Source organism: Vidua macroura, chromosome 15 (assembly GCF_024509145.1).
Source record: "Vidua macroura isolate BioBank_ID:100142 chromosome 15, ASM2450914v1, whole genome shotgun sequence".
In the NCBI taxonomy this organism is placed as follows: Eukaryota; Metazoa; Chordata; class Aves; order Passeriformes; family Viduidae; genus Vidua; species Vidua macroura.
Window position 1 is genome coordinate 18,887,801 of NC_071585.1, and position 27,570 is coordinate 18,915,370.

The 27,570-nt window shown below is 44.0% G+C and overlaps 1 protein-coding gene across 7 annotated transcripts in view; it reads left to right on the forward strand.

Annotated features, from left to right (window-relative positions):
* Positions 1-27,036, forward strand: part of TCERG1 (transcription elongation regulator 1) — a 29,973-nt gene extending 2,937 nt beyond the window's left edge. For 2 of the 7 annotated variants that reach the window (XM_053991077.1, XM_053991080.1), the window contains exons 3-21: positions 549-701; positions 1,494-1,731; positions 4,281-4,523; positions 8,128-8,190; positions 9,428-9,625; positions 10,856-10,971; positions 12,065-12,153; positions 12,440-12,600; positions 13,380-13,446; positions 14,138-14,273; positions 15,260-15,349; positions 16,074-16,192; positions 18,143-18,293; positions 22,387-22,551; positions 23,254-23,436; positions 24,008-24,187; positions 25,051-25,134; positions 25,391-25,491; positions 25,848-27,036. In XM_053991077.1, coding sequence (XP_053847052.1) covers positions 549-701; positions 1,494-1,731; positions 4,281-4,523; positions 8,128-8,190; positions 9,428-9,625; positions 10,856-10,971; positions 12,065-12,153; positions 12,440-12,600; positions 13,380-13,446; positions 14,138-14,273; positions 15,260-15,349; positions 16,074-16,192; positions 18,143-18,293; positions 22,387-22,551; positions 23,254-23,436; positions 24,008-24,187; positions 25,051-25,134; positions 25,391-25,491; positions 25,848-26,049 — 2,739 coding nt within the window. In that variant the 3' untranslated portion in view covers positions 26,050-27,036. The remainder of the gene's footprint in view (positions 1-548; positions 702-1,493; positions 1,732-4,280; positions 4,524-8,127; positions 8,191-9,427; positions 9,626-10,855; positions 10,972-12,064; positions 12,154-12,439; positions 12,601-13,379; positions 13,447-14,137; positions 14,274-15,259; positions 15,350-16,073; positions 16,193-18,142; positions 18,294-22,386; positions 22,552-23,253; positions 23,437-24,007; positions 24,188-25,050; positions 25,135-25,390; positions 25,492-25,847) is intronic. The other 5 variants (XM_053991078.1, XM_053991084.1, XM_053991079.1 and 2 more) reach the window with 5 other exon arrangements.
* Positions 27,037-27,570: the final 534 nt, after the last annotated feature.

The following is a 27,570-nucleotide window of genomic DNA, read 5'->3' on the forward strand; positions in this document are numbered from 1 at the left end:
TATTTTTATTCTAATTGGCACTAGCTAGAATTTTAGTTAGTGGGAAATTTAGGAGTGTAATGGATTTTAATTAAGCCCACTGCTCAGATGTACTGACAAACTGGATGCTTACTTGTAATTTAGGTTTTTTTAACATATCTTTCCTCAGAGGGTTGTTGGGTTTCTGGGGTATTTGGTTCATAGATGGCAATATCTGAGCAACAGCTATTTGGGTCTTCCATTCTTTCTCTTCCTTCCATTGAAATATTTTCTCCTTTTCAGGAGAGGACTTTTGGACTTTGACCACATTTCTGTTCATGCCACCTCTTTTAGGTGCCTGGATGTTTGTATCTCAGAAGTGGTGGCTTCAGCTGTTCTGCCATGGGTGGGGGGTTGGCTGGGAGCACGTTCCCTGAGCTGGGAGCACTGGATTGTTAGAGAAGCTTCCGAGCCTGGCACAGCTGTCCTTACTGTTGGTGTAGTGTCTGTTGGTTCTCTAAGAAAGGAAAACTGCTTGAAATTATATTGTTGTTATCATTATCATCATTATTGTTATTATATGCCTTTAGAGACCACCATTTATGCCTCCTCCCATGGGTAGCATGCCACCACCTCCTGGTATGATGTTCCCTCCAGGAATGCCGCCGGTCTCTGCGCCGGGAACACCAGCAATGCCCCCAGCTGAGGAGATCTGGGTAGAGAACAAAACTCCGGACGGGAAGGTGAGATGGGCGCCGTGGGTGCTCCTGCTGTGGGCCCGGGCCCGCCGGCTGGGCTGGGATGCCCGGGGTGGGGGGCCGCCGTCCTGCGGTGCGGCGCGGTGAGCTGCGGTGAGACATGGTGATCCGCGGTGTGGCGTGACACGGTGTGACATGGTGTGACACGGTGAGCCGCGGTGTGACACGGTGTGACACGGTGATCCGCGGTGTGGCGCGGTGCGGTGTGACACGGTGAGACACGGTGTGGCGCGGTGATCTGCAGTGTGGTGCGATGTGACACGGTGTGGCATGGTGTGGTGCAGTGTGACACGGTGAGCCGCGATGTGACACGGTGTGGCATGGTGTGACACAGTGTGACGCGGTGAGCCGCGGTGTGGTGCAGTGAGCCGCAGTGTGACACAGTGAGCCGCGGTGTGACGCGGTGTGACACAATGTGACACAGTCTGACATGGTGAGCCGCGGTGTGACGCAGTGAGCCACGGTGTGACGCGGTGTGACACGGTGTGGCGCTGTGTGACACGGTGTGGCGCTGTGTGACACGGTGTGGTGCGGTGTGACGCGGTGTGACACAGTGTGCCACAGTGTGACACGGTGAGCCATGGTGTGACGCGGTGTGACGCGGTGTGCCGCGGTGTGACACAGTGTGGCACAGTGTGACGCGGTGAGCCATGGTGTGACGCGGTGAGCCATGGTGTGACGCGGTGTGACACGGTGTGCCACAGTGTGGCACAGTGTGACGTGGTGAGCCATGGTGTGACGCGGTGTGCCGCGGTGTGACGGGGCCGCTCTCCCCAGGTCTATTTCTACAACGCGCGCACGCGGGAGTCGGCGTGGACGAAGCCGGACGGGGTCAAGGTCATCCAGCAGTCAGAGCTGACGCCCATGCTGGCGGCCCAGGCCCAGGCCGTGGGGGCCTCCACCCCCACCACCAGCAGCCCTGCATCTGCAGCATCTCCATCCACCTCCTCCAGCACGCAGTCCTCCACCACCTCCACCACCACCACGGCCACCTCCATATCCCAGACCAACTCCAGTGAGTACCTGGGGGTGTCTTCGGCCTCGCGGTGGTGGGGATCCTGCATGGGGAATTGCTGCAGCAAAGCCTGGGTATTCAGGACAAAGTTGTTTCAGCATGGAGTGTGAATTTAAAGTATAGTGTTTAGTCCAGAAGAACCTTGCATGCAAACTTTTTTCTCCCCAGTCTCAAAGAATTCTTCAGGTCTTCGTATATTTTTCTTCTGCTATTATCGCATCATCTCAGAACTATTACACATCTATTTCCTTTTGACTATAGATAGAGCTAAATTGTTTTTAGAAGTGTTTCACAAGAAACGTTGATTGGAGGTAGGAGTTTAGTTGTAGCAATTTCCTCATTTTCTCTATGGCGTCTGTTTCTGTAGGTCGGGTCTCAGAGCTGCTGCTCTGTGAGCACTGGTTGATTACAGAATAGTTTCTTTGTTGTATTACTTTCATTAGCATTACTCTTCTGCCAAAGCCTTCCCAGTTCTTACTTTCTAGAGTTGCACAAAGAGGAAAAAGAAAGTCCATGGAGCCATTTTTGTTCATTTATGACCTTTGAATGATAGTCTGGACATTACTGCTGCTTCCATGGACTGAGCCTTTGCTTGTAAGGGTTTTCCAAGTAAGGAAAGGGGACTGAATTGATGCAGCATGCACATAAATGCATGGCTGTGCACACACCAGCGTGGTTTGCACTGCACTTTGGCATGTGTGTGCTGCCCAGGTGCCTCAGTGAGTGTGGATAGAGGTGTGTGTTAAGTACTGCGGGTCTGTTTGCTGTGAGTGTGTCAGCAGCAAGCAGTGAGCGAGGTCAGTTCCCTGCCCAGAGCGAGGTGTGCAGGACAAGGAGCAGCTCAGAGTGTCCTGTCTTGCATGCAGGGCCACAGACAGACAGCATTGGTGCTGAGCAGGAATCTGGCACTGGGACATGGGCCTTGTAGCTGCACTGGCTCAGACGTGTGCACTGAGCCAGGCCAGAGAGTGTGCAGGAGCTGAACTGTTCCAGTTCCTGCTGTGGGGTAGAGTTGCATTCTCTGGAATTCATCTTTTTCCTGTAACAGGCAAGACAAGTCAACTTAACTCACCATTTAACCCAAACTTCAAAATCTGTGTGTAAAAGGGAGTCAAATTTAGGTAACCCTTCAATTCTGCTTTCATTGAGGCTGGAGGGACATGTCACTAGAGCAGCGAAGAACTTGTGTTGCTCAAAGCATTTTAGGGCTTTTGTTTATTTTGAAGGGTACCTCACTATGGTGTTAATTTGCTGTGTTGAACTATGGTCTGCTCTAATTGTTGTGCTGAGTAACAAGTTCAGGTGGGAGGTCAGCGTCGGCTCCTGACCCAGTGGCAGGTTGGGGAGAGTTAGTCATGCTTTGGGAGCAGCACTCTATGCACCTTCTCTGAAGTTGAATTTCTTAATGTTGAATGCTGACAATCTGTTCCACTTCTACCTGTTCTATCTGCTAAACTTTGTCTTTGCTTTCAAGAACTGTTACTGTTGGTGTCTGTGCCTAGGTGATGAAATTCTATGATTTAAAACAATTTTATAACTCTTAGACTTGGCCTGTAAAAACACCCTGGGACTTCTGGCTGAGCTTCATTCTTGCCTTGTACTGATTTGACCTAGGTCTTACAAATCACATACTGACTGTCTGCTCTGTTTCCCTAAATGTTAGGCACTTAAGAACTTTAGCCCTTTCTGAAACGCTTATCGAAAGATCAAAAATCTTTATTTAAATATGCTAATACTGGTATGTTGTTTGGAATGTTTCTGGTACTAATAGGAAACGCACGGTGTGCCCATTGGAATATGGCTGTAAATTGGTGTGGGTTTTTTTTTTTTTTTTTCTTTTTCCCTTCTCCTCTGCACCAAATCTTACAGAGTGACTTTTCAAGTTTAAGCAGACTCGTCTCAAGTTCCTGTTGGCCTGTGCTGTGAGACTGTTTGCTCCCAATTAAAACAATTTGAAATTGAAACCAGTCATGCTGCAAGGATTATAGAACTGAATGCCACTTGTGTGTTTTCCTGCTGGGAGGCACTGAAGACTGAGAAAGTTCTTGTAGCTCTTGAAGAAAAGTATTTTCCTTTTCCTTGCTTATTTACACATTTTTATTGATATTTTCCTGTTCTGGGGGTGCAGCCCAGCATAGCTTAAGGCAGACTGCTGTCATGCACGTGCTGCTGCTGTTAAAAGCAGAACCTGTGCTCGTGTAACACAAGGACAGCCTGTTGCCATTGGAAACTTGCTGTAATGTTCCTTTTCTGTTTCTGTGAACAGAATAGAACCTCATTTCAGCCTGTGTTTGTCCTTTAATACAGCCCTGCCTCTGCTGTAGAGACGTGTTAAGTGTAAAGAATGGGGCAAATTGAAATTGGAAATTGACTTTCTTTGTGAATATTTAATGTTCCAGAGAAGGCAAAGTATTTTTTGTCCAGGAGTGTCTTCCTGCTGGTTATATCCGAGCATACCTGCTGCGTACCGGGAAACAGAGCGCCAGTATGTTTGCAGCAATATATTGCAGTGTCTAAGATACAAGGTGTTCTTTGTGTTTTTTTATCAGCACCTACCACACAAGACCAGACCCCGAGTTCGGGTGTTTCAGTTGCCACACCATCAGTCAGTGTTTCAACCTCTGCTCCTTCTGCTACACCTGTGCAGACTGTACCCCAGCCAGTCCCACAGACATTGCCTCCTGCAGTTCCTCATGCAGTACCTCAACCAACTGCAGCAATTCCTGCTTTTCCACCAGTAATGGTACCTCCATTTCGTGTCCCCCTTCCTGGCATGCCTATTCCACTTCCAGGTAAATTGGCAAACTGTAATTGTCTTGTCTGCTACATGTCCATGTTGTCAGTTGTTTGCACTCATGTGTCCACTGTGTACAGAACTTGCCTGGATCCTCTCCTCAGAGTATCTCTGAAAGAATTCAGGGTTAGCAGACAGACTTTTTAATTAACAAAGAACATATATATTTTTGGACTTCTAGTTCTTTGCTATACTTGGCAGAAAACAGCTGCATTTAAACATGTAGTGTTTAAATGAGAATATTGAGCACTATATTTTAATAATTGCAATATTGCTTTAACTTTTCTCTGCTTACTTGATTTAGACCTGAAATTGTGCATAAATATTCACTAGGACATGGATGAGCAGGAAGAATTACCATGGAAATCATGACCCCAGTGATATCAGGTGTTCCCAGTTTTCTTAGGCTGCAGCCATTGGGTAGGATGATGAGTGCTGAAGTGTGACCTGAGGACCATAATGAGGCATTTAGGGTGCCAAGGTGTTGTTATTCACAGGCTTTAGGTTTAAAGAACATAGAGAAGGAATCTTAGATGGCAGCACACTTCTTCTGGATATATCATAGTTTCTTACATTTTTATGAAATATTTAAATACCTAAGGAAGGGATTTTAGGCTGGCAAAATGTTGCATTCGCTGTCTGTAGTTGTTGCAGAGGGCCTCCCAGGAGATCACTAATGACACTTAGCACTTACACAGCACGTTTCATTTGCATGGAGACCGTTGAGCTCCTGTTCTGATACAAAACTGATGTCTTTCAGCGCACAGTGGCACTAAGCATACACCAGGAACTAATGATTTTGTGTTGCAGAGGGAGGTAGGAAACTGCAGTTGTATTGGATCAAAGTTAGTTGCAGATTTAAAAAGACAAAAGAAGCAGCCCTGAGCAGCATCTTGGTGTTTCTGACTCTTTGTACACGCTGCGTGAGGTGACTTCGCTGCTGTCCTCCTGATGCAGCCACCCAGTGGGTGTGGAGGGAGCCCTTCACCTCCCCACTGAATTGGATGGATGAAAAGTAACCCTTCAGAACACTCCTTTGATGAGAGAAAAAAAGCCTGAAAGCAGTTAAAAGTGCTGACTAGAAGAGAGCACCAGCTTTTAGCTGCCTCTGCTTTTAGAACAGTCTTCTAAAATAACTGGGCAAAAGCTACTTTAATCTGTATTGGCCTGAAAAGGAAATCACAGTGTAGTTCTCTTTGGTTTAAACCAGGAAACAAATACTGTTCTGAATGTGATATTCCAAGCTGAACAACAAATGAATAAAGGGTAGGAGAAAGAAGCCTGTTTATTGGTGAGATTTGGAAGAATAATAAAAACATTTAAGCCTTAAAGATGATCGGCTGAGTGCTCTCAACTGCCATTTCTAACCTTGCCAGCAAGGGACCAGCATGGAATGAAGGGTCCCTACACACTGTGAGGGATATGATCTACACAGGTGTGACCTTTGGGGTAAAATGGGATGGTGAGGACAGTGGAGAGGAGAAGAAATGGAGATTCTGGGTGTATGCCCAGGTTGGGCTTTATTGTGAGCTCTCAATCAAAAAGTTTTGGGAGTAGTGCAGTACAGGAGCAAAGACAGAGTAGGAACATCAATCTCCTGAAACTCATTTTTGAAAATTATTTTTTTCAGAACTTCCCTCATAAGAGGTGCTTGCTCTGACCAGTTTTTCCTGTGAGCTGGGCTGCAGGTGGAACCCATAGCATGTAGGAAGGACATCAGACCCACACTAGTGGGTCTGATTTGTCAGTTTGCTTAGTTACAGAATGAAATCTGTCAGCTTCTTTCAGCTAATTCTGACTTGAGTTGGTTGGGATGGTTTCTAAGCACTGTAAAAGAAAAGGAAAACTGTAAAATATTTTACAATAACAAGAAACAGAAGAGAAGTCAAATTACTGCAAGACAGTATCAGGTGAAGTCAGAAGGTCGTATGAAGGTTAGGCTGTAGATGTTTGGGGCTTTCAGCACCAGGTATGATATCAGCCAGAGGATTTGAAGTCACAGGGACAGAGCTGAACAATACCAATGTCAGGTGATTTCACAGTTAAGCTCTGTGTTAAGCTGTAGTAAGAAAAGAGTAATGGAAGAGTTTGTTAGCGATATCTCATAATCTCAGACCTTAAAAAGTAAGTCTGCTTTCTCTCAATTCCTATGTTTTAAGTCAGTTTTATGTTTGGGAATGACCTTGGCAGCAGAAACAGCTTGAGTGTTTGCTCAGTCTAATCTGTGCTGCAGCATCTCTAACTCCAGCAATCCCCAGATAGTGTTATTTGTACTGACTCACGTTGGAGACATGCTGTAACTTCCTTAACAAAACGAATTTTCAGGTCCATTGTCAAGTATATAACCCTTCCAGTTGAGACAAACACTTCAATCAGTGCTGTTTGAGTCAATGTTTTCATGTCTCAATTCAATACTTTTAAAAATAAAACTAGTTGCAGTTCTCTCATTGAAAATATTTTTAGAAAACATTAAAATTCTGTCTTCTCACAAATTTATTTTCAAATAAATTGGCAGTAGTTATGTATGCTTTGCACGCTAGATCTCTAATGACCAAATCCAGAAACTACTTTGGTTTAAACAGGGGTTTAATTTCACTTTCCACTGGAGCATTTCCCACCTCACATGATGAATTTGAACTTTTGAAGGGAAGTGTTTCAGTTTCTGAGCATCCAGACTGGACCAGCCAGAGAGCACTTCTACAGTTGCCTTCTACACCCAAAACGGAGGTTTTGGAAATGCATTCCCCTCAGCCTTGTCTGATTTCCCACTGATTTTGATCTGATCAAAGAGGATGAGCTGCTCACCTTTTTGTGCCTTTTTGTATCATTTCTTACTGAGCTGGAGAGCAGACCCCAGTGCATGGTGCCCCCTCTTTCAGGGCGTGTTTTGGCTTTTAAAGCATTTTTGCCTCCCGCCATTCTTGATAATGAAAAATAAATAAAATGCCCCTGACCTAGTGCAGGTCTGTGTGCCTCTGTCTGCAGCTTCATTGCTTTGATTTCTTTTACCTCCTCTCTTTCACCTCCAGCCTTGCTGTAGTGACCCTCCTACCCTCAGCTTTCCCTCTGGGTTGCACTTGGCTGTCCACCCTGCCCTGCTTTGCTGCTCTGACCAGTTCAGGCCTGTCCTCCTACCCTTACTCTGCTCTCTAACTGCAGCAGCAGACGGGGAACCTCAAAGCCCGTTTTGTTGTGCTGCCACTCCCCACAGGTCTGTCCCAGCAGAGCCTGCCTGTGGAAGCAGCCCCATAGTGCGATTTTTTCTTGTGGTGCTGCCCTACAAGGGGAGCTGCATTCCCCCTTGGATGAACTTAAACCCCTGAGTCTTCACTGAAATACGTTTTTTCTTTTTAATGACATCCCAATAACTTGCTAAGCAGCTGGTTTAACATAGGCAGAGACTGTTGCTGCAGCTTAAAATTAGTTTTATATTTGATCTGGCATAAAATGTTGGAGCAAAAGCAATTCACATTTTCTTGCTGGGAGGCTTCTTCTCTGCCAGCTGCAAATGGCATTCCAAATTGTGGCAGGAAGTCCGTAGCACCCCGTGGTAGCTGACGTCCCATGGCAGCTTTCCAACATGCTTCCTATCCGTTTTGCAGGTGTAGCAATGATGCAAATAGTCAGCTGCCCGTATGTAAAGACAGTCGCTACCACCAAGACCGGTAATTTCCAAACCCATCCTAGTTCGTTTTGTCTGTAAGTTGGCATGGTAGTGAATGTGGTTGTTTCTTTTATTTCTTTATTTGCTTCCCCACTTCAGTGATTACATATACTTTATTTTCAAAATCAGTATAAATGAAATATCATATTTGGTCAGGAGATGACTTCCCCAAATAACTGTTAGTGTCAGCTTATTCTGTACCCAAGCTCCCGTACAGTTTTCTGTAACCATTGAGTTCTGTAATGACTGTGACTCTCATGCCCATACTTAGTTCCTAGTTTCTTGTGTGGATTTTTGTTTTCCTGCTCCACATGTGCAGTGGCTGGCTGTGCTCGCATGTTGTGTGCGTGTCTGTGTGTCTGAGTGTGAACTTTCATATTTCAAATGTGGATTTATGAATAGTCACTCGCTGAGAACGTGTTATGGCAGTGTGTAGTGTGTGATTTCCGTTATTTAAAATGAGACTTTTTCAATGTTAAAGGCTCAAATTTATGATCTTGAAGTTCCAGTCCTATCCAATTGGTTGTTCTAGAACTTGTCATTCCAAATCTGTTCATTATACTCAGTTTGTTGGGATGAGTGGAGAGATAGTAGGATACTGCAGCATTCTGGCTTTCTTATCTTTGAATATTTACTTGCCATTTTGCTTTAAGATTTCAATAAAATGGTTTTTTTTTCAATCAGTTTGCAGTACTAAACAAACCCAACAATCTGATACTGTTTCATTCTCATCAGGTTTTATCCAAGGCTATGAATTAATGCCAGTATTTAAGATTTATCACAGTTCTGTTCTATGGCTCAAATTCAATCCACTCTTGCCTTTTTTAAGAGCAATAGGAATATCTCGTACAATGGCAGCATAATTAAACTGTGGAGTAGACTTAACCCCAATTATTTGCTGCAGGCATCTGATAAAGACTTTTCTAATAAATAGAGAACCTAATTTTAAAATAGTAAAATAAATGTCTAAAAGCTAACAAGCTTTGTGCTTTGCAGAATTAAACAAATTAATTAAAGTCCAGTTTGCCTGGGAATGGGCATTACTGATTGCAGAACACAGGAAGAAAATTTGGTAACAATGCCTTGCTTTCCAATTTAACTTTGAAAACAATCCTTCTGTTTCTCTCTACGGGTTGAATATTTGTGAGTTAAGTCAGTAACGCGCTAGGTGTTGGTCCTTAGGCCCTGCATTGTCACTTACTGTCTTCTTGCCTTGTTCCTTCTTTCCCTTTGCCCAGGAGTGCTGCCGGGCATGGCCCCCCCCATCGTGCCCATGATCCACCCGCAGGTGGCCATCGCCGCCTCCCCGGCCTCGCTGGCCGGAGCCGCCGTCTCCGAGTGGACAGAGTACAAAACAGCAGATGGAAAGACCTACTACTACAACAACAGGACTCTGGAGTCCACGTGGGAAAAACCCCAAGAACTGAAGGAGAAAGGTACTTTGGGTTTTTTTACTCCGGCTTTATGCTGGGAACATGGCTCAGACCATCAGTGGTTGTGACTGAAAGTGCGAGCGGGTGTATTTATAATCCCTGATCTCCCTTAAGAATACTTTGAAGTTCTGATTACAAGGATCCACGTGAGTTGGTCTTCAGTCTGAAAGTTGCAGCGTGTTTCCCACTGTACCGTAAGAGTGTTTGGTTCTAGGGTTGCTTCCAAATCCTGTGCCTAGGGCAAATGCATGTTTCTGTGCCGGTAGAAAGTGAGTTCCTCCCTTGCACACGTGTTGGAGAAGGTTCCAGTTGCAGACAGAAAGTGAGGGGAATTGAGGGGGAAAGTCAGTCATACTAAGGGCTGTACTCCAGGAAAAAATGAAGATTACTGTGCTGAATTTCAGATCTTGAAAAACTAAATGTACAAATAGATTTGGAGTATGAAGTAAAGTAATGTGACCGCCCCCTGTCCACATCTCTACATTGTGTTCATGTAAATGCACATTAGATCCATGGGTGGATACAATTGCTCTTGTATCATAAATAAGGAGGAAGGGGCAAAAGTCCTGTGGCTCTTACTCAGTTCATAAAGTGTTTTAAGAAAGCAAATCCAAACAGTTGTGCCTTTTACTGTCTCCTGAATTTTTAGTTACAAGAAGTCTTTGTTTAGACAAATGCAGGACACTTACACTGTTGGTTCAATTAATACCCATCTTCCTAATAAATCAGGTTAAATAACAGGTCTTTTTACTGAGATGAAAGTATCTGAGACAGCAAATACTAATTTTGCTGAAAGAAGGTTATATGTTTTATACTTTTTGTAAATTAAAAAAAATGTGTGCAGAGAAATCCCCAGGTGGTTCTGCATTGATTTTTATTTGGTTTTGTCCACAGCATTTAAAATGTGAAAGTGGTCTTCAGTGTTGCACTGTTGGTTGAGAATTATTATTGGTTTAGCATTTCTGTTAGTACCCTTTAGTCAGCCTTTTAGTATAATAGCTGCATCACAATATTTCATTTTCCAGTACCAAGTAGTGTCTTGACACAGGAGATGACTATGACTTCATAAACAGACACTTTAAAGCCCAGGAGAGACAGAAAGTGGTGAGAATATATTGAAAAGAAGCTTTGGGTTGGTGTTGTATTTGGAAAATTATACTGATAAAAAGAAATTTGTTATGGTTCTATAGTGGTTTCTTAATAATACTCAAGAAGACTCTTATCTTTATTTAGAAAAAATGGAGGAGAAGGTCAAAGAGCCAATTAAAGAACCCTCAGAGGAGCCTTTACCAATGGAGACAGAAGAAGAAGAGTCTAAAGAAGAACCTATAAAAGAACTGATAAAGGAGGTAAAAGACCTTGAACCCAAAAGCCAATCTGAAGTCTCACATCACTCAGCTGTGGCTGCATCTCAGCCCAGGCAGGTTGTCAGGAGCCTTGGTTACTAATTCAAGTTCTTAAATTCCTGAGGGGATTTGAAATCCTCCATTTTTGGATTCAGGTCTTTCTTTCTTTCTTTTGTTAATTTTTTTTGCATAAACAAAAAGAACATTAAGAAGAACCCTACATAATATGTCAGTTAAGAAGTTAGTAAGAGCATGGGACAGAGGTTAGCTTATTACACAGATGTGATGTTCTCTCACTGATTTTATGGTACTCAGAAAATGGAACTTGTCCTGAATGTCTGAAATATTTACTAGTTTTTTTTTCTCTATTTCTTTGCTTCATTATTTTGAACAGTTTGACACAAAGCTCACACATTCCCCCTGTGCTGTAACTGCTAAGTTTAGGCTGTGAGGAGCACGTGTCTTAGAAAGGGCTGTAGTGTTTTCAGTAAACAAAAGTAACTTTTCCTTTTGGAGGCATATTGCTGTGCTAAACAGCATAGTTTCTGAAGATACTAAGGGGTGTTTAAATAAAAATTAAAGCTTTTATCCTGATTTCTGTGAACTTCAATGTGGTTTAATAGGCAAAACCACAGAATTCAGATAGTGGGTTTTGCTGCCACTCCGCCCTGTTTATTTCTGAGGTAGTTACCAGTTTGCTGATTTCTGCTACAGAGGTTGTTTCAGGTTTTCACTGTTTCCTACTGTGTGTCTCTTTATCAAACAAACTAATTTTAAGAATAAATGAAAATTCCTTTGTCATAAAATACACCTGTATCCAGGTCCTCCTGGACTTCCAGGGTTCATACAGATCTAGGAAGATATTTAAGTAAGGTTTTGTCATAGTCAAAAGTTAATTAAATGCTTAGAGGTTTTGGAATTTAGATTTTTGGAATAGCAGCTGCTGTTGCAATTCCAGTGCTTCTGTTCTAGGCATGGATGAAGTGTCATTGTGAGCTGCTTGTCAGCATGGTTTCAGTAAAACAAGTTGGTTACTGTGTAATAAATAATTAGCCAGCTGTCATCGCCTGATCCTCAAACTTATTTTTTCCTTGAGGAGCCAAAAGAGGAAGAAATGACAGAGGAAGAGAAGGCAGCTCAGAAGGCCAAGCCAGTGGCCACCACCCCCATTCCAGGCACCCCGTGGTAGGTAACTGCTGCTGTGGGACTGACACGGCTGTTGCTGGCGAGTCAGAATAAGTGGCAGTGTGTGGAGAGCATGTTCCTAGCATGCTGCGTGTTTAAAATTTCAGTTTCAAATTTCAATCACTGTATTTTCAAATCTGGCAGCAGAGAAAAGCTGCAATTCGGGGTCACGGTTGGGCAGTAGGAATGTCTGGCAGTTGTGCAGTCAGTGGCACCTGGGTCTACAGGCTGTGAACACGTAGCAGCTGTGGGGACAGGTAGCCCAAGCCTTCCTTCACTTCTCCAGGTGTGTGGTGTGGACTGGGGACGAGCGTGTGTTCTTCTACAACCCCACCACCCGGCTGTCCATGTGGGACCGACCCGACGACCTCATTGGAAGAGCTGATGTGGACAAAATTATTCAAGAACCTCCTCACAAAAAGGGAATGGAAGAAGGAAAAAAACTTAGTAAGAGCAATCTTATTGCCTTCCTAGGAAGCATAAATACAACTTAACACTTTGCTTTCCAAAGCTTGTAACATTTAAATAAGTGACAGAAATGTAAGGATCTACTGAAAAGGTGTATAAATGTGAAATGCAGATTGTGGAGTCTTTTGGGGAAAAGATAGCCCATTGAAGAAAGTAGATACTAACAATTAATTGTTTTGCTAAATGCCAACAGGTTGAGAAGCCCCACAGTTTTTATGAATAAAAAAAGGGATTGTGTTTGTTTTATAAGAAAGAGACCAGAAAAGATTAATCATAATGTACGAACGGGCTCTCACAGAAGAGGAGTTAATTTTGAGATCATCAGTTGGAATAGAGTTTGGAAATAGCTGCCGAGAGAGAGAACGTTCAAAAGGCTGCTGAGATGAGATTTCTCTCTGGCCTGAGTTCTAGGAAATGGTCCTGGCATGACATGTTGGCTTTGTAGTTGGAGGAGAGCAAAGTGCAGGTAATCAGGTAGATCCAAATGTGCTTCATTAGACTGTTAAGCCCGAGTTGTTTTTCCCTAAAAATAAGAGCTGAGTATTTGTCATTTTAAATTTCAAGTTGGCTGAAGTCCACTGGTCCTGTCCCCAAATTCCCATAGCATCACTGAAAGTGACTGAGAACCACATGTCTTCTCCCTTTGTCAGAACACAATTGCTGCACTTGTTATCCTTGGTTTGTGCATGAGGTTTCACTTGTAAGTATAAAAATTTTCATCAATATAAAACCTAAAGTCTTACTGAAATCTGTTACAGTTAGAGAAGAGCACGAAGCTGCAGAGGAAGCAAACGAAGATGAGCCTATTAAAATAAAAAAGCGCAAGTAAGTTTTTACTTTTTCAATACCAAGTGATCTGCTTGGTAAAATAACTGAAGTTTGTTACTTGAGCCCTGTGTGTTGTGTCCAGCAGAGTAGAATTGGAATGAAGATCTGCTGCTCAGCAGATCAGGTATTTGATATGTTCCTGAGATAGCTGAAACCTGTGCAGAGAGTCAATAGCATATGTTTTGGAAGTAATTTGAAATGGAAATAAATGGTGTAAGCTGGTGAATCCAAAGACTATTTTGAGTGCAGTGTGTCCTAAATAGCTTGCTTCTGTTGTTTGTTAATTTTAGGGCACAAGACTTGGTTGTCGGAATATCCTGCCACCTAGATTTTCCTAGTGGTTCCTCTATTTTCATTCTGTTATGAAAGTTTGGCTTATGTCTTTTGGTCTGGTTTGCCTTTTGGAAGTGATATATGAGATATACATGTTTTAGAAGTGATTTTACTGTCATCTTCAGAATGATCATGGAGCTGTTAGCAGTAAGGGCTGGGGGTTTGTTTGGGATGAAGTGCATTTGCTCTTAGTAAACCTAAATCAGCACACTTCTCCAGAAGCTTTTTAATGGGTGAGATCTCACCTGTGTCAGTGTTCTTGGTGTCATGATTGTGAGGTGTTCCCAACCTGCTGATACTTTACTTCTCAACTTACACTTTGCTTGGTTTGGTTTGTTTTTTTTTTTTTTTCCAGGAAAGATGATCTCAAAGACATTGATTCTGAGAAGGAGGCTGCTATGGAGGCTGAGATTAAAGCTGCTCGAGAGAGAGCCATCGTCCCACTGGAGGCTCGGATGAAGCAGTTCAAGGACATGCTGCTGGAAAGAGGGGTCAGAAACCTGTGTGTGTGTGAGGAGGGAGAGAGGGAGGTTCAGATCAGAGCTGTGTGTGTGTGAGGAGGGAGAGAGGGAGGTTCAGATCAGAGCTGTGTGTGTGTGAGGAGGGAGAGAGGGAGGTTCAGATCAGAGCTGTGTGTGTGTGAGGAGGGAGAGAGGGAGGTTCAGATCAGAGCTCTGTGTGTGTGAGGAGGGAGAGAGGGAGGTTCAGATCAGAGCTGTGTGTGTGTGAGGAGGGAGAGAGGGAGGATCGTGCAGAGCTGTGAGTTCTTGGTGAATTCCAGACCTGTGACATTTTGTGTATGGAAACAATCTCATCCTTCCTCTGATCAATGAATGGTCTTGGTACCAGACTCCAGATTTTGAAGAAACTTAAAATTACAGCAAAGATTTTATTTTTTTGTAACTGAAATGACAGGGTCAAGGCAGATAATTTCCTCCCCCCCCCCCCCCCCCCCCAGTTTTTTCTCCAAATTAAGTAATTACATAAGTGGAAATTGACATTGAAGATTAATAGGACACACCCTTAATGTTTTTGGAAATGTTCCTACTGAAAAAAGCAGCACCTTCCACTCTAGTCTGTACAGTCTTAACCTTAAATGGGAGACTTTTTGTTTTTAGTTAACTAAAGAAATGTACTTGATGCCAATCAATTTTGATAAATTAAACTAGCTGAATATAAATTTGGATAGTAACTGAAAAATGGAAGTGGTTCCAGCTGCCTATGGAACACAGATTCTCAAGGCTTTCTTTCAATGTACATTTCATTTTTAATGTCACACAGCAGCAGGAAGTGTGTATTATCCTTCAGAAGTTTTCAGAGGAAATTGATGTTGAAACTTTCTGTGACAGCTTCTGTCGTCCATTAGTGATGAGAACTCCAGGATGAGTTTGGTTCCCCCTTTTCATCACATCTTAGTGTGTTTTCAAGGAAAACTGTACAACTCCTGTACAATTTGTATATTTGTCTTCATTTAAAGGTCTCTGCTTTTTCAACATGGGAGAAAGAGCTGCACAAGATTGTTTTTGATCCTCGTTACTTGCTGCTCAACCCAAAAGAAAGGAAACAGGTAAAAAAGTTAAATTCACTTCCCATCCAGATACAGCTACTACAGGTTTATCTGAATCCTCAGTCTTTGTTTCTGCAAACCTTTCAGACTAATTAGTGCTGCAAGGGATTTTTGTCACTATTAGGGTTTGCCTGGAAATGGAAGAAACCAGCAAGGGAAAGTGCTGATAGTTGCTTTATTTCCTGTGGTTGGAAGGTCTCATATTTTGACACAGTGGAAGTTGTATGTCTACAGAGCACTGCTGAAACCTGAATGAAATAGTGAGAGTCATCAGTATCTTGTCAAAATACTGGCATAATATGTCATCTAGCTATTTTCTTTTTAAAAAGTGTTTGGGGGGAAATCTAAAGTGCATTTGTATTGTTCAGCAAGTTCTCACTTCAGCAGCTTTTCCTCAAGTGAATGTAGGGAAATGGAAAGCTTCAAGAACATGGGAAGTGTCTGAAACATGGGACCCAGGAAAATGTTAACTGGAATGTGTAAGGAACTTCTTCCCAGGTCTCAGATGGTGTGTTAGGTACAGCACCCTGCATGTGCAGCAGCTTGGATCAATTCCATATTGAAATGCAAAGTCTCTCTAAGATTTCTGCCTCCTCTGTGTTGATTCTGTGGTGAGAGGAAAGGAAACAAGAGAGAAGGAAAGAAGTGAGATTTTTCCTCCCTTATCCCTAGAGCTTCTGTGTGTCACTTGTGTGTTTGCTGTGGGTGACTGGTGTTTCTGTAGGTGTTTGATCAGTATGTGAAAACCCGAGCAGAGGAAGAGCGCAAGGAGAAGAAAAATAAAATAATGCAGGCCAAGGAGGATTTCAAGAAAATGATGGAAGAAGCAAAGATTAATCCAAGGTAGGAGTTTCTTTGTGGTTCACGTGCATAAGCTCTACTAGCATGCAGCGTGTTGGGTGGTATTGGGTTGGTTAACCTTTTCAAAATGGGCAAAGAGGAGAAAAATCATGACATATTGTTGAAATCTTCCTTTGTTTGCTTGTATTCACCTAATCCATAAAAAAATAGAACTTGTGATTTACATATTTCAAGTTGAAGAAATCCCCAGCATGCTGCCTGGATTGTGAGAAAGGCCTCGGATCCACCACAAGTTTCTTTAAGAACCCTGTTTCTTCTTAATAAGTCTTTGAGAAGTACTAGGGAGGTTTCTTGGGTTTGGAGGGGGCTGAAGGGATGTTTTTCTTGTTACAAACGATGTCAATGATGATATGATGAAATGTTCTGGTTGCTTTAATACAGCACTGATTATACCCCCCTCACATTCAGACCTGGCAGCAGTAAGAGCGAGGGGTTGACAGTGAATGTATGTTCAAGATTTCACTGCTGGTATTATTTGTTTCACAGCTTCCGCACATAGAGGTCATGAGATTCATGCTTATGTCACCAGATAAGCTCCAAACCGTCCTCTTTCAGCATCTCTTGGCTCATCTGGCATTAATTCTTTCCCAGTGAAATAACAGCTCATTTGTTTCACTTCAGCTCAGTTTTTTCCAGTGACTCATTTTGGAAATTTGGTGACAGTGCTGTGGTAACTTTTAAATTGCTTCAGAGCTAACTAATAACTCAGTAGAAGGCTGGAAGGCTGGAGGCATGGATATGCCTTAAGAAACAGTTATGTTAGCTTTAATATCCTCAGCTTTCAGCATATCTTCAGTATGTTGTGTTGGGACTGATTCTTTACCTGATTATGGGCTGGGGTGGGAAAGAGAATTCCAGCTGAAATACTGTCTTGTTTAATCTTATCCTTTGTCTTCTGGTTTCAGTGTTTGTCTAAAGATATTGCTGTACTTCTGTGAGTGCCAGACTGGTTTTTTATCATCTATCTCAGTCCAACATGCACAAGAGTTTGTGTTCCACTTCACTTGAGCAGCTCTTGTTCTTCAATCTAGCTGTACATTCACTTTCTAATCCTTTTGAATAAGCTACCAAATTCTCTTCTTGTTTCAATTTACCCTACAGCAACAGTAGGCTGGATTTTCCAAGTCTAATTATTTCCATGCTGTGATGAAAACATTCGTATGATTATAAGTGTCTCACGTATTCTTGGGGCCAGATTTGCATCAGAGCTTGGAAAAAGCACAGTAGTGATTTTTTTCCGAGGTAAGTGGCAGTAATGTACCTACTGCTCAGGTTGGAATCTGGCCCTGGAGGTGAGAGAACGGTCAGGGAAACGCTGTGGGATGAGGGGTTGAAAGCCCAGTGTTGCTGCCTCTGCCCATAGTGTTTGAAGGGGTTTCAGCCCTGTGTGGTTTTAGCACAGGCTCTGCAGTGTGCACTGCAGGGGGAAGAGCTGCTGCAGCCAGTGTTCTGTGGGGACTCCAGTCAAAGGCTGGCTTTCTCAGTAAACTTTTAGCATGGTTTGGCTGCAAGTGAATGCACCTGAGATTTTCAGTTTCACAGCTGTGAAATACCTGGACAGACTGGTGGCTGGACTGCTAACCCACAGAAAAGAAAAGAAGAGTTTTGTAGACAACTGAGATTTTTTTTTCTTTTCTTCTCCTTGGTTGCGCTGTAGTCTCTCTCTACACCTGCCCCTTCTGCAGGTGGCTGTATCTGAACAAACCAACCCACCCTTGCAAGTCTCTGACAAACACCTCTTGTGTGAGTGCTGACTTTGTATAGAGTTCATTGGTCGAGGAACCTCTGTAGTGAGACCATAGGATTTGCCTATTTGGGGTTTTGTCAGCTGTGCTCTGGCATGTATTGCAGCAGAGGAAGTACCTCCCTGCTGAACCTGCCTCACAGCCCAGACAGCTCTGCCAAATGAGTTCACTTGCCATTTTGTTGCAGAACTACTTTTAGTGAATTTGCAGCCAAGCATGCTAAAGACTCGAGGTTCAAGGCAATTGAAAAGATGAAAGATCGAGAGGCCTTGTTTAATGAGTTTATCACAGCGGCAAGAAAGAAGGAGAAGGAAGACTCGAAGACCAGGGGAGAGAAGGTAAGGGGACTCTTGAGTTCCAGCAGTGTGAGTGGTGTGAGTGAGATGGGACAGAGCCAGTGCTTGGCTCCCCTGAGCCTTCCCCAAGACACAGGCCTGCACTTTCCTAGAGCTGTTACAGGCAAACACTTCAGGAGTGTCCCCCTGGTCTTTCTGAACAATTTCAAGTTTGCAGTTCACTGACTTTTAGAATATTTAGAACTGAGTTGTGTTTACCTGTGAAGTTGAGTTTGCTTAAACAACACTGTTTTTTTAATTTAACCAAGCAGTAACATTATCTTATTAACTGAAGTAATGCTTGATTTTTATTTTTTTTATTAAGTTCTTTTATCCTGATGTATGAAAAGGCAAAGGAGTCTTACCCTGTTTGGTTGGAACCCCAAAACTGGCCATTATCTCTCTGTTCCCTCACTGGGGGCAGGCAGGACTTGCAATTCCCTGAGGATAGTCTCTTCAAGTTTCAGACAATTCCCTTTCCATCTCAAAGCAGGCACTTAGGGAGGGACTTTTTAAGCTTTGAATAAGTAGATCTTATGTGTAAACTGCTACTTACTAGATTTAAAGGTGAGCCTTTTAGAGATTAATGAACTCCCAGTGTCACGTGCCTGCACTGCCAGTGGTGGGGAGCAGCTCTCCCTCCTGGAGACGGGACTGCAAACGGGGTCACCAAAACCTGGGGCCACGTCCCTGTGTGTGTGTGAGTGGAGAAGGTCACCTCTGAAGGCCAATCATTTTGGACATGTGGAAGTCTGCTATTTTTATTATGTAGTGTGAAGTTATTGCAGGTTTCCCTACCTGGAAAGCTTGCAGGAGAGAATTGCTGGGGGACAGGTCAGATTTGGGGACAGTTTCATTCTTTGAAAAGCTTTGCGTATTTTTAAAATCTGGGTGATCTGATATAATTTGATTCTGTACTTGATTTTCTCAAACATTGCCTACTGTTTTCCATGAAATGATTGTGCTTTCAGAGGGGAACTGATGTATTTGAAGACTAAATTTTACATACTGCAGTTTGATTGTGAATATGGAATTTTAAAGTATTTTTGCAGCTTAATAGTGCAGTTGAAGACTTTAAAGAATAAATACTAGTTTTGTTGTTGCATGATTGTTCTAAGTTGAAAAGTTAAAAGAAGAGATTGTATTTGTTTGCTTTAAATAATGTTTTTTTTTTCTCCAAAAGCCTTTTGTAACCATTTTATGTATTCTGTTTTATAACAAGTGGATAGACTTTACAGTTATGTGCTGTGCGGCCTGTCAATCAGTTCAGTCTGACAGCTGTCAATCACTGACACGCAAATATTATGGGATTCCCTAGTGAGGAAAGCATTGGTATCTCTGTGTGGTGACTTTAGCCTCCCGCAGTTCCGGTACTTTACATTTTTTTAGTTTTTTTCCTTGTGAAGTGATGAGACTTGTACCTGCAATGTGTTAACTGCCAAAAAAAAAAAAAAAAAGACTTCTAAATACACCTGAAATGTTTTCAGCCTTATTTTCCTTTGATTTTGAAAGTGCTTAAAACATAAAAGAAAATTTAAGACATTTAACCTGAAGCTTTCTCAGTCTGTCCAAAATCTTTACTTAGGGAGAATCAACCTTACAGAAATCTTTAACGTAAGGGTTTCAGATTACATATATAATGTTTGCTTTTGCCTTACGGGGTTATGGCTTACGGGATGGACAAAGTCAGCTTTTCCAATGGCTAGTTTTATTCCTGTGCCTGATTTCAGTGAATAAATCCCATTTTCAGTGAGTAAATTCCATGCCATCCCATGCTTCTCAGATGGCAGAGAGGAGAAGCGGGGGGTTAAGGATATCAGGGTGGGCTGTGTGGGCAGGGGTGGTGCCCAGGCCTCTCCTTTGCCGTGTCCCCAGGATGAGCTGTGTGAGCTGTCCCCGTTGGCACAGCCTGGCTGGGCTGTTGGGCTGCAGGTGCCCTGCACCTCGTACTGGTGGCTGTCCCCAGGCCAGAGCTCTGCCTGACCTCCACTTGGTCGAGTGAATCCCTGTGTGCAGGCACACGGAACTCACTATCCACAGCTGGCCTCCTCATCCTTGGTGAGATGCTTCAGACTCAATTATTTGAGACATTTTCATCTTCCTTTTAAAATCTAAAATGAGCTGGCAAAGCCTGTGCTGTGTACAGGGCACCCGAGTGAAGTGAAAACTGTTTTAGAGCACCGAGGCCTGAAGTGCCATTGTTTTTCCTGGGAAGGGAATTGGCTGTGCCCTCCTGTCTGCTGCCCAGTCGGGAGCTGGCAAGGCTGCAGCTGGTCCCTCTGGCAGCTGCACAGCTGGGCAGGAGCTCCAGAGGGATTCGGGCAGTGAGGGGTCTGCTGGCAGCCACACAGCTGCGCAGGGTGCCACTGGCAGGAGCATCTTCTGCAGCCCGTGGTGGTGAAGCTGGCCTCAGGTGAAGCTTTGTGTGGCAGCTGGTGCCACGGTGCTCCTGGCAGTGTGGCACCTCATCCTCTGGAATACACACACAGGTGATTTGTGCAAGAGCTTGGGGATACCCTTACCTTAGAGACTTCTGTAGTAACAGCTGGGAACCGTTTGGTTTCTAACAAATATTTCAAATGCCATGGCTTAGAAAGCTTCATATTTTGAAATTGCATGCATGTTTTATTATGTTTTGAAACAACATTCTTAATTTTACAATGAATAATCAGTTTGCTTAGCATTTTGTTGAGCTCCTTTAAGGTAAAGCAGTAGTGCTGTAGCTGTAGCACAACATCCCACTGCCACTAAGGGGCTGGTTTCTGATCTCTGCTTTACTGTCTTAGTCTCCTTTGGTATAGTAAAGAAAGCCTATAGAGCCTTTTATGTTTATATGTTAATATTTTGAAGAATTAGAAGTATTGGTGGGCAAGGTTGCAGAATGCTGGTGCTGATCTTCATTCTGTTCTTGCATTCTGTAACTAAGCACGTGTTAGAGGATAAGGATGTGCCAGGTCTCTGGCAAGCTGGAGCCTGCTCTGTCCATCTGCTCCCTTCCCTGAGGAACCTCAGTGTTCTGCACTAAACTGCTTCTCCTGGTTTCCCTTTTCTAAGGGATGGGGAGGGGAGATAAGTAGCAAATAACAGCTGTCCTCCTCCTGGCTTTTGGGTTTTGGCACAGTCTGTGTGCCATAAAGCTGTGTTGCGTTCGTGGCCCGGCAGGGTGTGGGGTGCTGTGGAGGCAGAGCCCTTTGCCCTGGCCCCAGCGAGCGAGGCAGCCCAGCCCCTCACCTCTGCTTTGGGAGGGGGAGGCTGAAAGGCCAGCCAGCCTGCCAGGAGTGTATGGTGACCTAAGAGCCAAAGTACAGCAGGAGCAGGGAGATCATCTTCCCCAGAAATCAAGCTATCTAATAAAGGCACAGTAGTTGCCCTTACAGCTGCTGTTCTGGGACTTTGGATGAAAACATGTTGCTAGTTGTATTGAAATAAAACCTGCTATGATTGATCCTTGCAACAGACAGAAACATGACATGCCATTTCCAACTGACAAAGCAGACTAAAACATTTTCTTTCAACTTTTATTTAAATGTGCATGTCCATCCTAAGTATAATTTACTTAATTACCATATGTGGATAATTCTTTATTGGTTAGATCCATCTTAAGACATCGGTCTTTGTTGGCAGATCCAAGCATTTACCTCTGTTAATTGTACACCTGAAGGATGAATCCATAAGCACCTGATTCCTCTAGAGCCTTATTTCAAGCTGCATGGCTTCTGGAGTACTGATAGGCAAAATGCTATCATGCAGCATCAGTAACTTAATTTGACATATAGAGAAGCTAAAAAACAAGCTTAAATTGGAGTAAAATAATAAAGAGTGTATTGGTGGATCATTCTTTATAGAGTTCATCTTAGATGTAGCAGATTGCCTAAATGTATCTGCTTTGGCAAAATTGTCTCAAGGAACAGTGAATTTGGGCTGCAGTTATGACTAAATTCAGAGTTTTGGTGATTGCTCTAAATTGCAATGGTATGTAATGTTAATGTGATCCCTCTGACGAAGGTAAGTTGACTCCTTTTGTCATAAGAGCAAACTGTGGAATATTAAAGTGTCTTTCTCAAGTGCTGTCTTTCTGTTTCTGTCTACATAACAGATCAAAATGGACTTCTTTGAGCTGCTGGCAAACCACCACCTGGATAGTCAGTCTCGCTGGAGCAAAGTGAAGGACAAAGTGGAGACTGACCCACGGTACAAGGCGGTGGACAGCTCCTCACAGAGGGAGGACCTGTTCAAGCAGTACATCGAGAAAATAGCCAAGGTGGGCAGGGAGCACTGGGAGTGTGGCTGTGGGTGTGCTGTGGGCAGACTGGTCTGTGCTGAGGAGAACTCCATACCAGAGTTAATGTAGGGGTACCCCAGAATGGCAGCTTGGAACTTAGAAGTTCTGTCCTTGGTGGGAAGTCTGTGGGACCTGTGTGCATGCTGTACACACATGATATTTGGGAGAACTTGCGCCTCAAAGATTCCTTTGAAATCACTGGTGGTAAAAGTGCAGCAGATAGAGACATCACATTGATTACGTCCTCCTAGGATGAGCTGCATTTCCTTTGCTGTGATTTTCCCTGTCAGCTGAGCTTCCTTCAGGGATATGTGTTCATACCCAGTTCCTTCAATGCTGCTTCTTTCTTAATCCAATATTCCTACCTTACTCTTCCAGGCAGTTAATGGTTGAGAATGTAAAACTGGGCCAACAAACAGTGATCCCCTTGGCCTCCCTTATTCAGAGTCTGTCACTGGACACAGCTCCTGGGAATAGTTGATCTGTGACCAAATTTGTCTCTCCCCCATGTAAACCTTGTAATGCTTCAGCATGGCTCTTGAAGCAAAATTTTGTAATCCATAGAACCCAAATCCCTTGAAAGTCTTTTGTTCTGAGCTGCCTTCAGTTTGATAGCCCTTTAATTCTCTTTCTGATGAGAAGTGTTGCTTTTACTGAGAGAAGTTTGTTGTTGGATTTCAGAATTTAGATTCTGAGAAGGAGAAGGAGCTGGAGCGGCAGGCGCGCATCGAGGCGAGCCTGCGGGAGCGCGAGCGGGAGGTGCAGAAAGCGCGCTCGGAGCAGACCAAGGAGATCGACCGCGAGCGGGAGCAGCACAAGCGGGAGGAGGCCATCCAGAACTTCAAAGCACTGCTGTCAGACATGGTGAGGCACTGACACCTCTGCACCACTGGCGCCTCGGCTCCTCAGGGCGGGCTTTAGCTGCTGGGTGCTCCCTGTCAAAGCCTTTTGGCATTTGGAGTTCAGCTCCTAAGAGGTGAAATCGCACTGAGAGTTTTGCCTTGGTTGGAAGAGGAGGCTGTGCATTTTGGGTTCTCATGCAGAGGGTGCTCTCCGGGCTGGAAACAGGGCTCTGGAAACCCTGCAGAGCTCCTGGTGTCTCTGGAAATAATGGTCTCCAAGGCTGCCTTTCCAAGCACTCTGGTGAACACAGAGTGTTACACAGCAGGAAGGAAAGGAGGGCGCTTGGATTTCCTGGTTTTGAGAATGCTCAGCTGGGGCAGTGGGACATCTCCATCTGCTCTGAACCAGAGTGGAGGGATTCCTTCTGCCACTGCCTGCTCAGTTGTGGGGAACCTGCTACAGTCTCTTCTTAAAAGCTGAGGGTTTCTCTTTTATTTTAACTTTAACTTCAAACAGGATAAAAAATAAGCATATAATAATCATCAATGAACTGTGGAAAAACTGGTTTAAAAACAAATAACCTTTGGCTCAGGTGCGTTCTTCAGATGTGTCCTGGTCTGACACCAGGAGGACTCTGCGCAAAGATCACCGCTGGGAGTCGGGCTCCCTGCTCGAGAGAGAGGAGAAGGAGAAGCTCTTTAATGAACACATTGAGGCACTTACCAAAAAGAAGAGGGAACATTTCAGGCAACTTCTGGATGAAACTTCAGCGGTGAGAGCTGTTGATGTTCAAATTGACAATCTTTGCAGCCCACAGGGATTTCTCCTTTTCTGTTTTTCTGTTTCACAGTCTGATTGGTTTGGTTTTATTTCCAGGGCCTCTTTGCTTCATCGTTCTCTTTTCTCCTTCATAACAAAAATTTGTGCCTTATGTTTCCTTACTTGTTTATCTGGAGTTTTACTTTGATTAAGCATACAGTTAATTTACATATAAACTTCTAATCAGTGATCTTTTCATCTTCTTTTTGTTTCTTCAGTACTGAGTTATTTGATACTCTTCACTGTCTGGCTCCTTCAGATATGCAGGGTGTTTGCCTTAATGGCCATCAGTGTGGTCTTACCCAGTTCACCTGTTCTGATATTCTCCTGCTGAACTTGAACTTTTCCTCTGCTCATGCTGTGGAATGCATCCCTGATTCTGTGCATTGGGGTTTTAGTGAGGTTTCCTCTTTTTTAGTTCTGTGTCAGCTTCAGGCAGCTTTCATTTACCCTGGAGGTTTTTACCTGATTTTTAATGCGTTAGTTATTTTAGTTTAGAGGCAAATTTTCTGCAGGTAATTTGTAACACAATATACATAATTGTACTAGAAAAAGACTTTGGAAAGTAAATGATATTTGGAGGACCTTGATCTGAAAATGCCATCTCAAAATATGAAAGAAGAGTCACTATGTAAAATCAACTAGTTTTAAAAACATAACTGTAATAGTGTAAGTAATGAGGACCCAGCACTTAACAGCAAGTTCGTCAGTGGACTTGGGATATATTTAAAGGCTTCAGAGGTTAGTAGTGTTTGCATTCCTTATTCTTTGAGTCTAATTTACTTTTAATTTAACTATTTTTGCTTCTTTTGAAAGATAACCTTAACATCAACATGGAAGGAAGTGAAAAAAATCATTAAAGAAGATCCAAGGTGCATTAAGTTCTCTTCGAGCGACAGGGTGAGTAGTTTGCTTCACTCTTGCCAACTTCCAGTCTGGTGCAGGGTACAGAGAAGTGAGTTGGTGGCTGCTGCAGTGGGTTCAGCTCTGTATAGACACAGGTGTTAGTAGTCAAATACGATATTTTAAAAGTTTAAAATTTAGAAGGTAAAGAAAAGTATAATCAACATGTAATTACTGCTGGTGTTCAGTGTGTTCAGTTGCAGGGAGTACTGGAGCTGCACCCAGTGATTCACGTTTATCTTTTGCCTTTCAGAAAAAGCAGAGGGAGTTTGAGGAATACATCCGAGACAAATACATCACTGCCAAAGCCGACTTCCGGACGCTGCTCAAAGAGACCAAATTCATCACCTACAGGTGGGGACTGCGATGCTAGTGCAGGATGTGGCTTTTATTCTGCTTTGCCATACGAACAGCAGCAAACTGATGTCTGTTCTTTCCTAGTTGATGTCTGGTACTGAAGTCTTTAATGGTGCTTAATTAACACAGCACAAGTGTAAGCAACGGGCCTGTGTTTTCTGTGCCCAGAGCACTGTTACGTGCCCAGTCCCAAGCTGACGTGACATCCTTCTTGCTCAGAAGATGGCCCAGTCCCTGCAGCCTTCCCTGGCTGGCCTGTCCCTGGGCTCCCTGTGCTTCCTTAGGGTGGCGCAGCTTCCCCGGGGCTCCCTGCCTCCACCGCGCTGCAGGGGTGTCCTCACCTTTGCTTTCAGATCCAAAAAGCTGATCCAGGAGTCTGACCAGCACCTGAAGGACGTGGAGAAGATCCTGCAGAACGACAAGCGGTACCTGGTGCTGGACTGCGTGCCCGAGGAGCGGCGCAAGCTCATCGTGTCCTACGTGGACGACCTGGACCGGCGCGGGCCGCCCCCGCCGCCCACCGCCTCTGAGCCCACGCGGAGGACAACGAAATAGCCACGGAATGCTCCTCATCCAAGGGTGTCTGGTAAATCCAAACGCTTGCATGAGCCATCTGTCAGGTTACACACATCCATTGCCGTGAATATATTCAAACATCTGAGGAGCAGAGGCAGAAGCAGCAGTAGTGAACATAAAATGATCTCTGGGGGGAAAACCAACAACAAAAACTCACATTAAAGATATTTATGAGTTAATTGGAGTGTGAGTGACAAATCCCAAGGTGTGGACTGTCTGGTCACTGTTTGGGTCTCAGGGTGGTGCGTGTGAGGTGTGGGTGGCTGCTACCTGGGGCTTTCCTCTCAGCAGTGTCCTACATGTGAGCCCCAGGGGTGCTGGTGGCGTGGTTTGAGCGTGTCCTACACGTGTGCCACCAGCTGCCTCCCGGTGCCCGCGCTCCGGGCACGAGGAGGTGACACGCTCTGCTAGCTTACATTACTGATCATTGACAGCCCACGCTGGGAACACCAGTCCCAGTTCTCTGCTTCCACCCTTGGGAATAGAACTAAATCTGTTAGAGCCAGGGTTAGAGCTGAGTGGAGAACAGGGCCTTGGAGACAAAACCAGGTTTATTCACAGGCTGCTCTGTTCCTGCCCCCAGCCATTGATTTGCAGCAGTCAGGTTGCTCTGCCCAAGTGAAGTTCTGTCTAATGAGTTTTGCTCAAAGCTGGAAATCCCAGAGGTGAGCAGGCCAGGACGGTTGTATAAACACATTTTTATTTACGATAAAGTGATCTTTACATACTTCTGGATTAGACTGTGCATACCCCCCTCTGGGCAATTCTTGTAAACTATACTCCTGTTTTGAATGTTAAACTTGTGTTTCTAAAGTTTAATTTTGAAATGTTGGGATTGTTCAGTTTATGTATTTGAACTACAATAAACCAACCCTTTTTATATATGGATTGTACAGGCCTAATCCCGATTTCTGTTGAATTTTGTTGGACTTGTGAATTTTTGAGTAAAGCAAATGACTGAAGTGATACTGCCTACATTCTTGGCTGTGCTCAGCAGAACAGGGCCTGTGGCACTGAGCAGCATGGGGTCAGCAAATGGGCGAGGGGGGTGAGCAGAATAATTTGCCAGTTTAGCTCTTTTGTCTGTTGCTTGAACATGAGCTGGCAGTGCTTGCAGAGTCAGTTTCTTTCTGCTGGTTGTGTTTACATGTGTCTCTTGCTCTTAGGGGAGGGCTGAGCTTTCTTCCCTCATCCTGACAAGTGATTTCTTGTCAGCAGTTGGTGTTGGTGGCCAGGGCCAGGACTTGCAGGCTGAGCATCAAGAGAAAGAGGGGTTGTTTGACAAAGATTGGAACAGTCTGGGGAGACTTGTGCCACTGACAGTGGAATGTGGAGCTCTGTGGTGCTCCTAGTGAGGGTGTGCACCCTAAAGTCAGGGCGAGAGTCCCTCTCCTCTTGGTGTCTGCCCCTTCCATTGGTGTGGGGTTCCCAAACCATCTGAAACGAGTGTCAGCCAGCGCCTTTGCTGGGAGTGGAGTGGAGTAAGGAGGATTGCAGCTG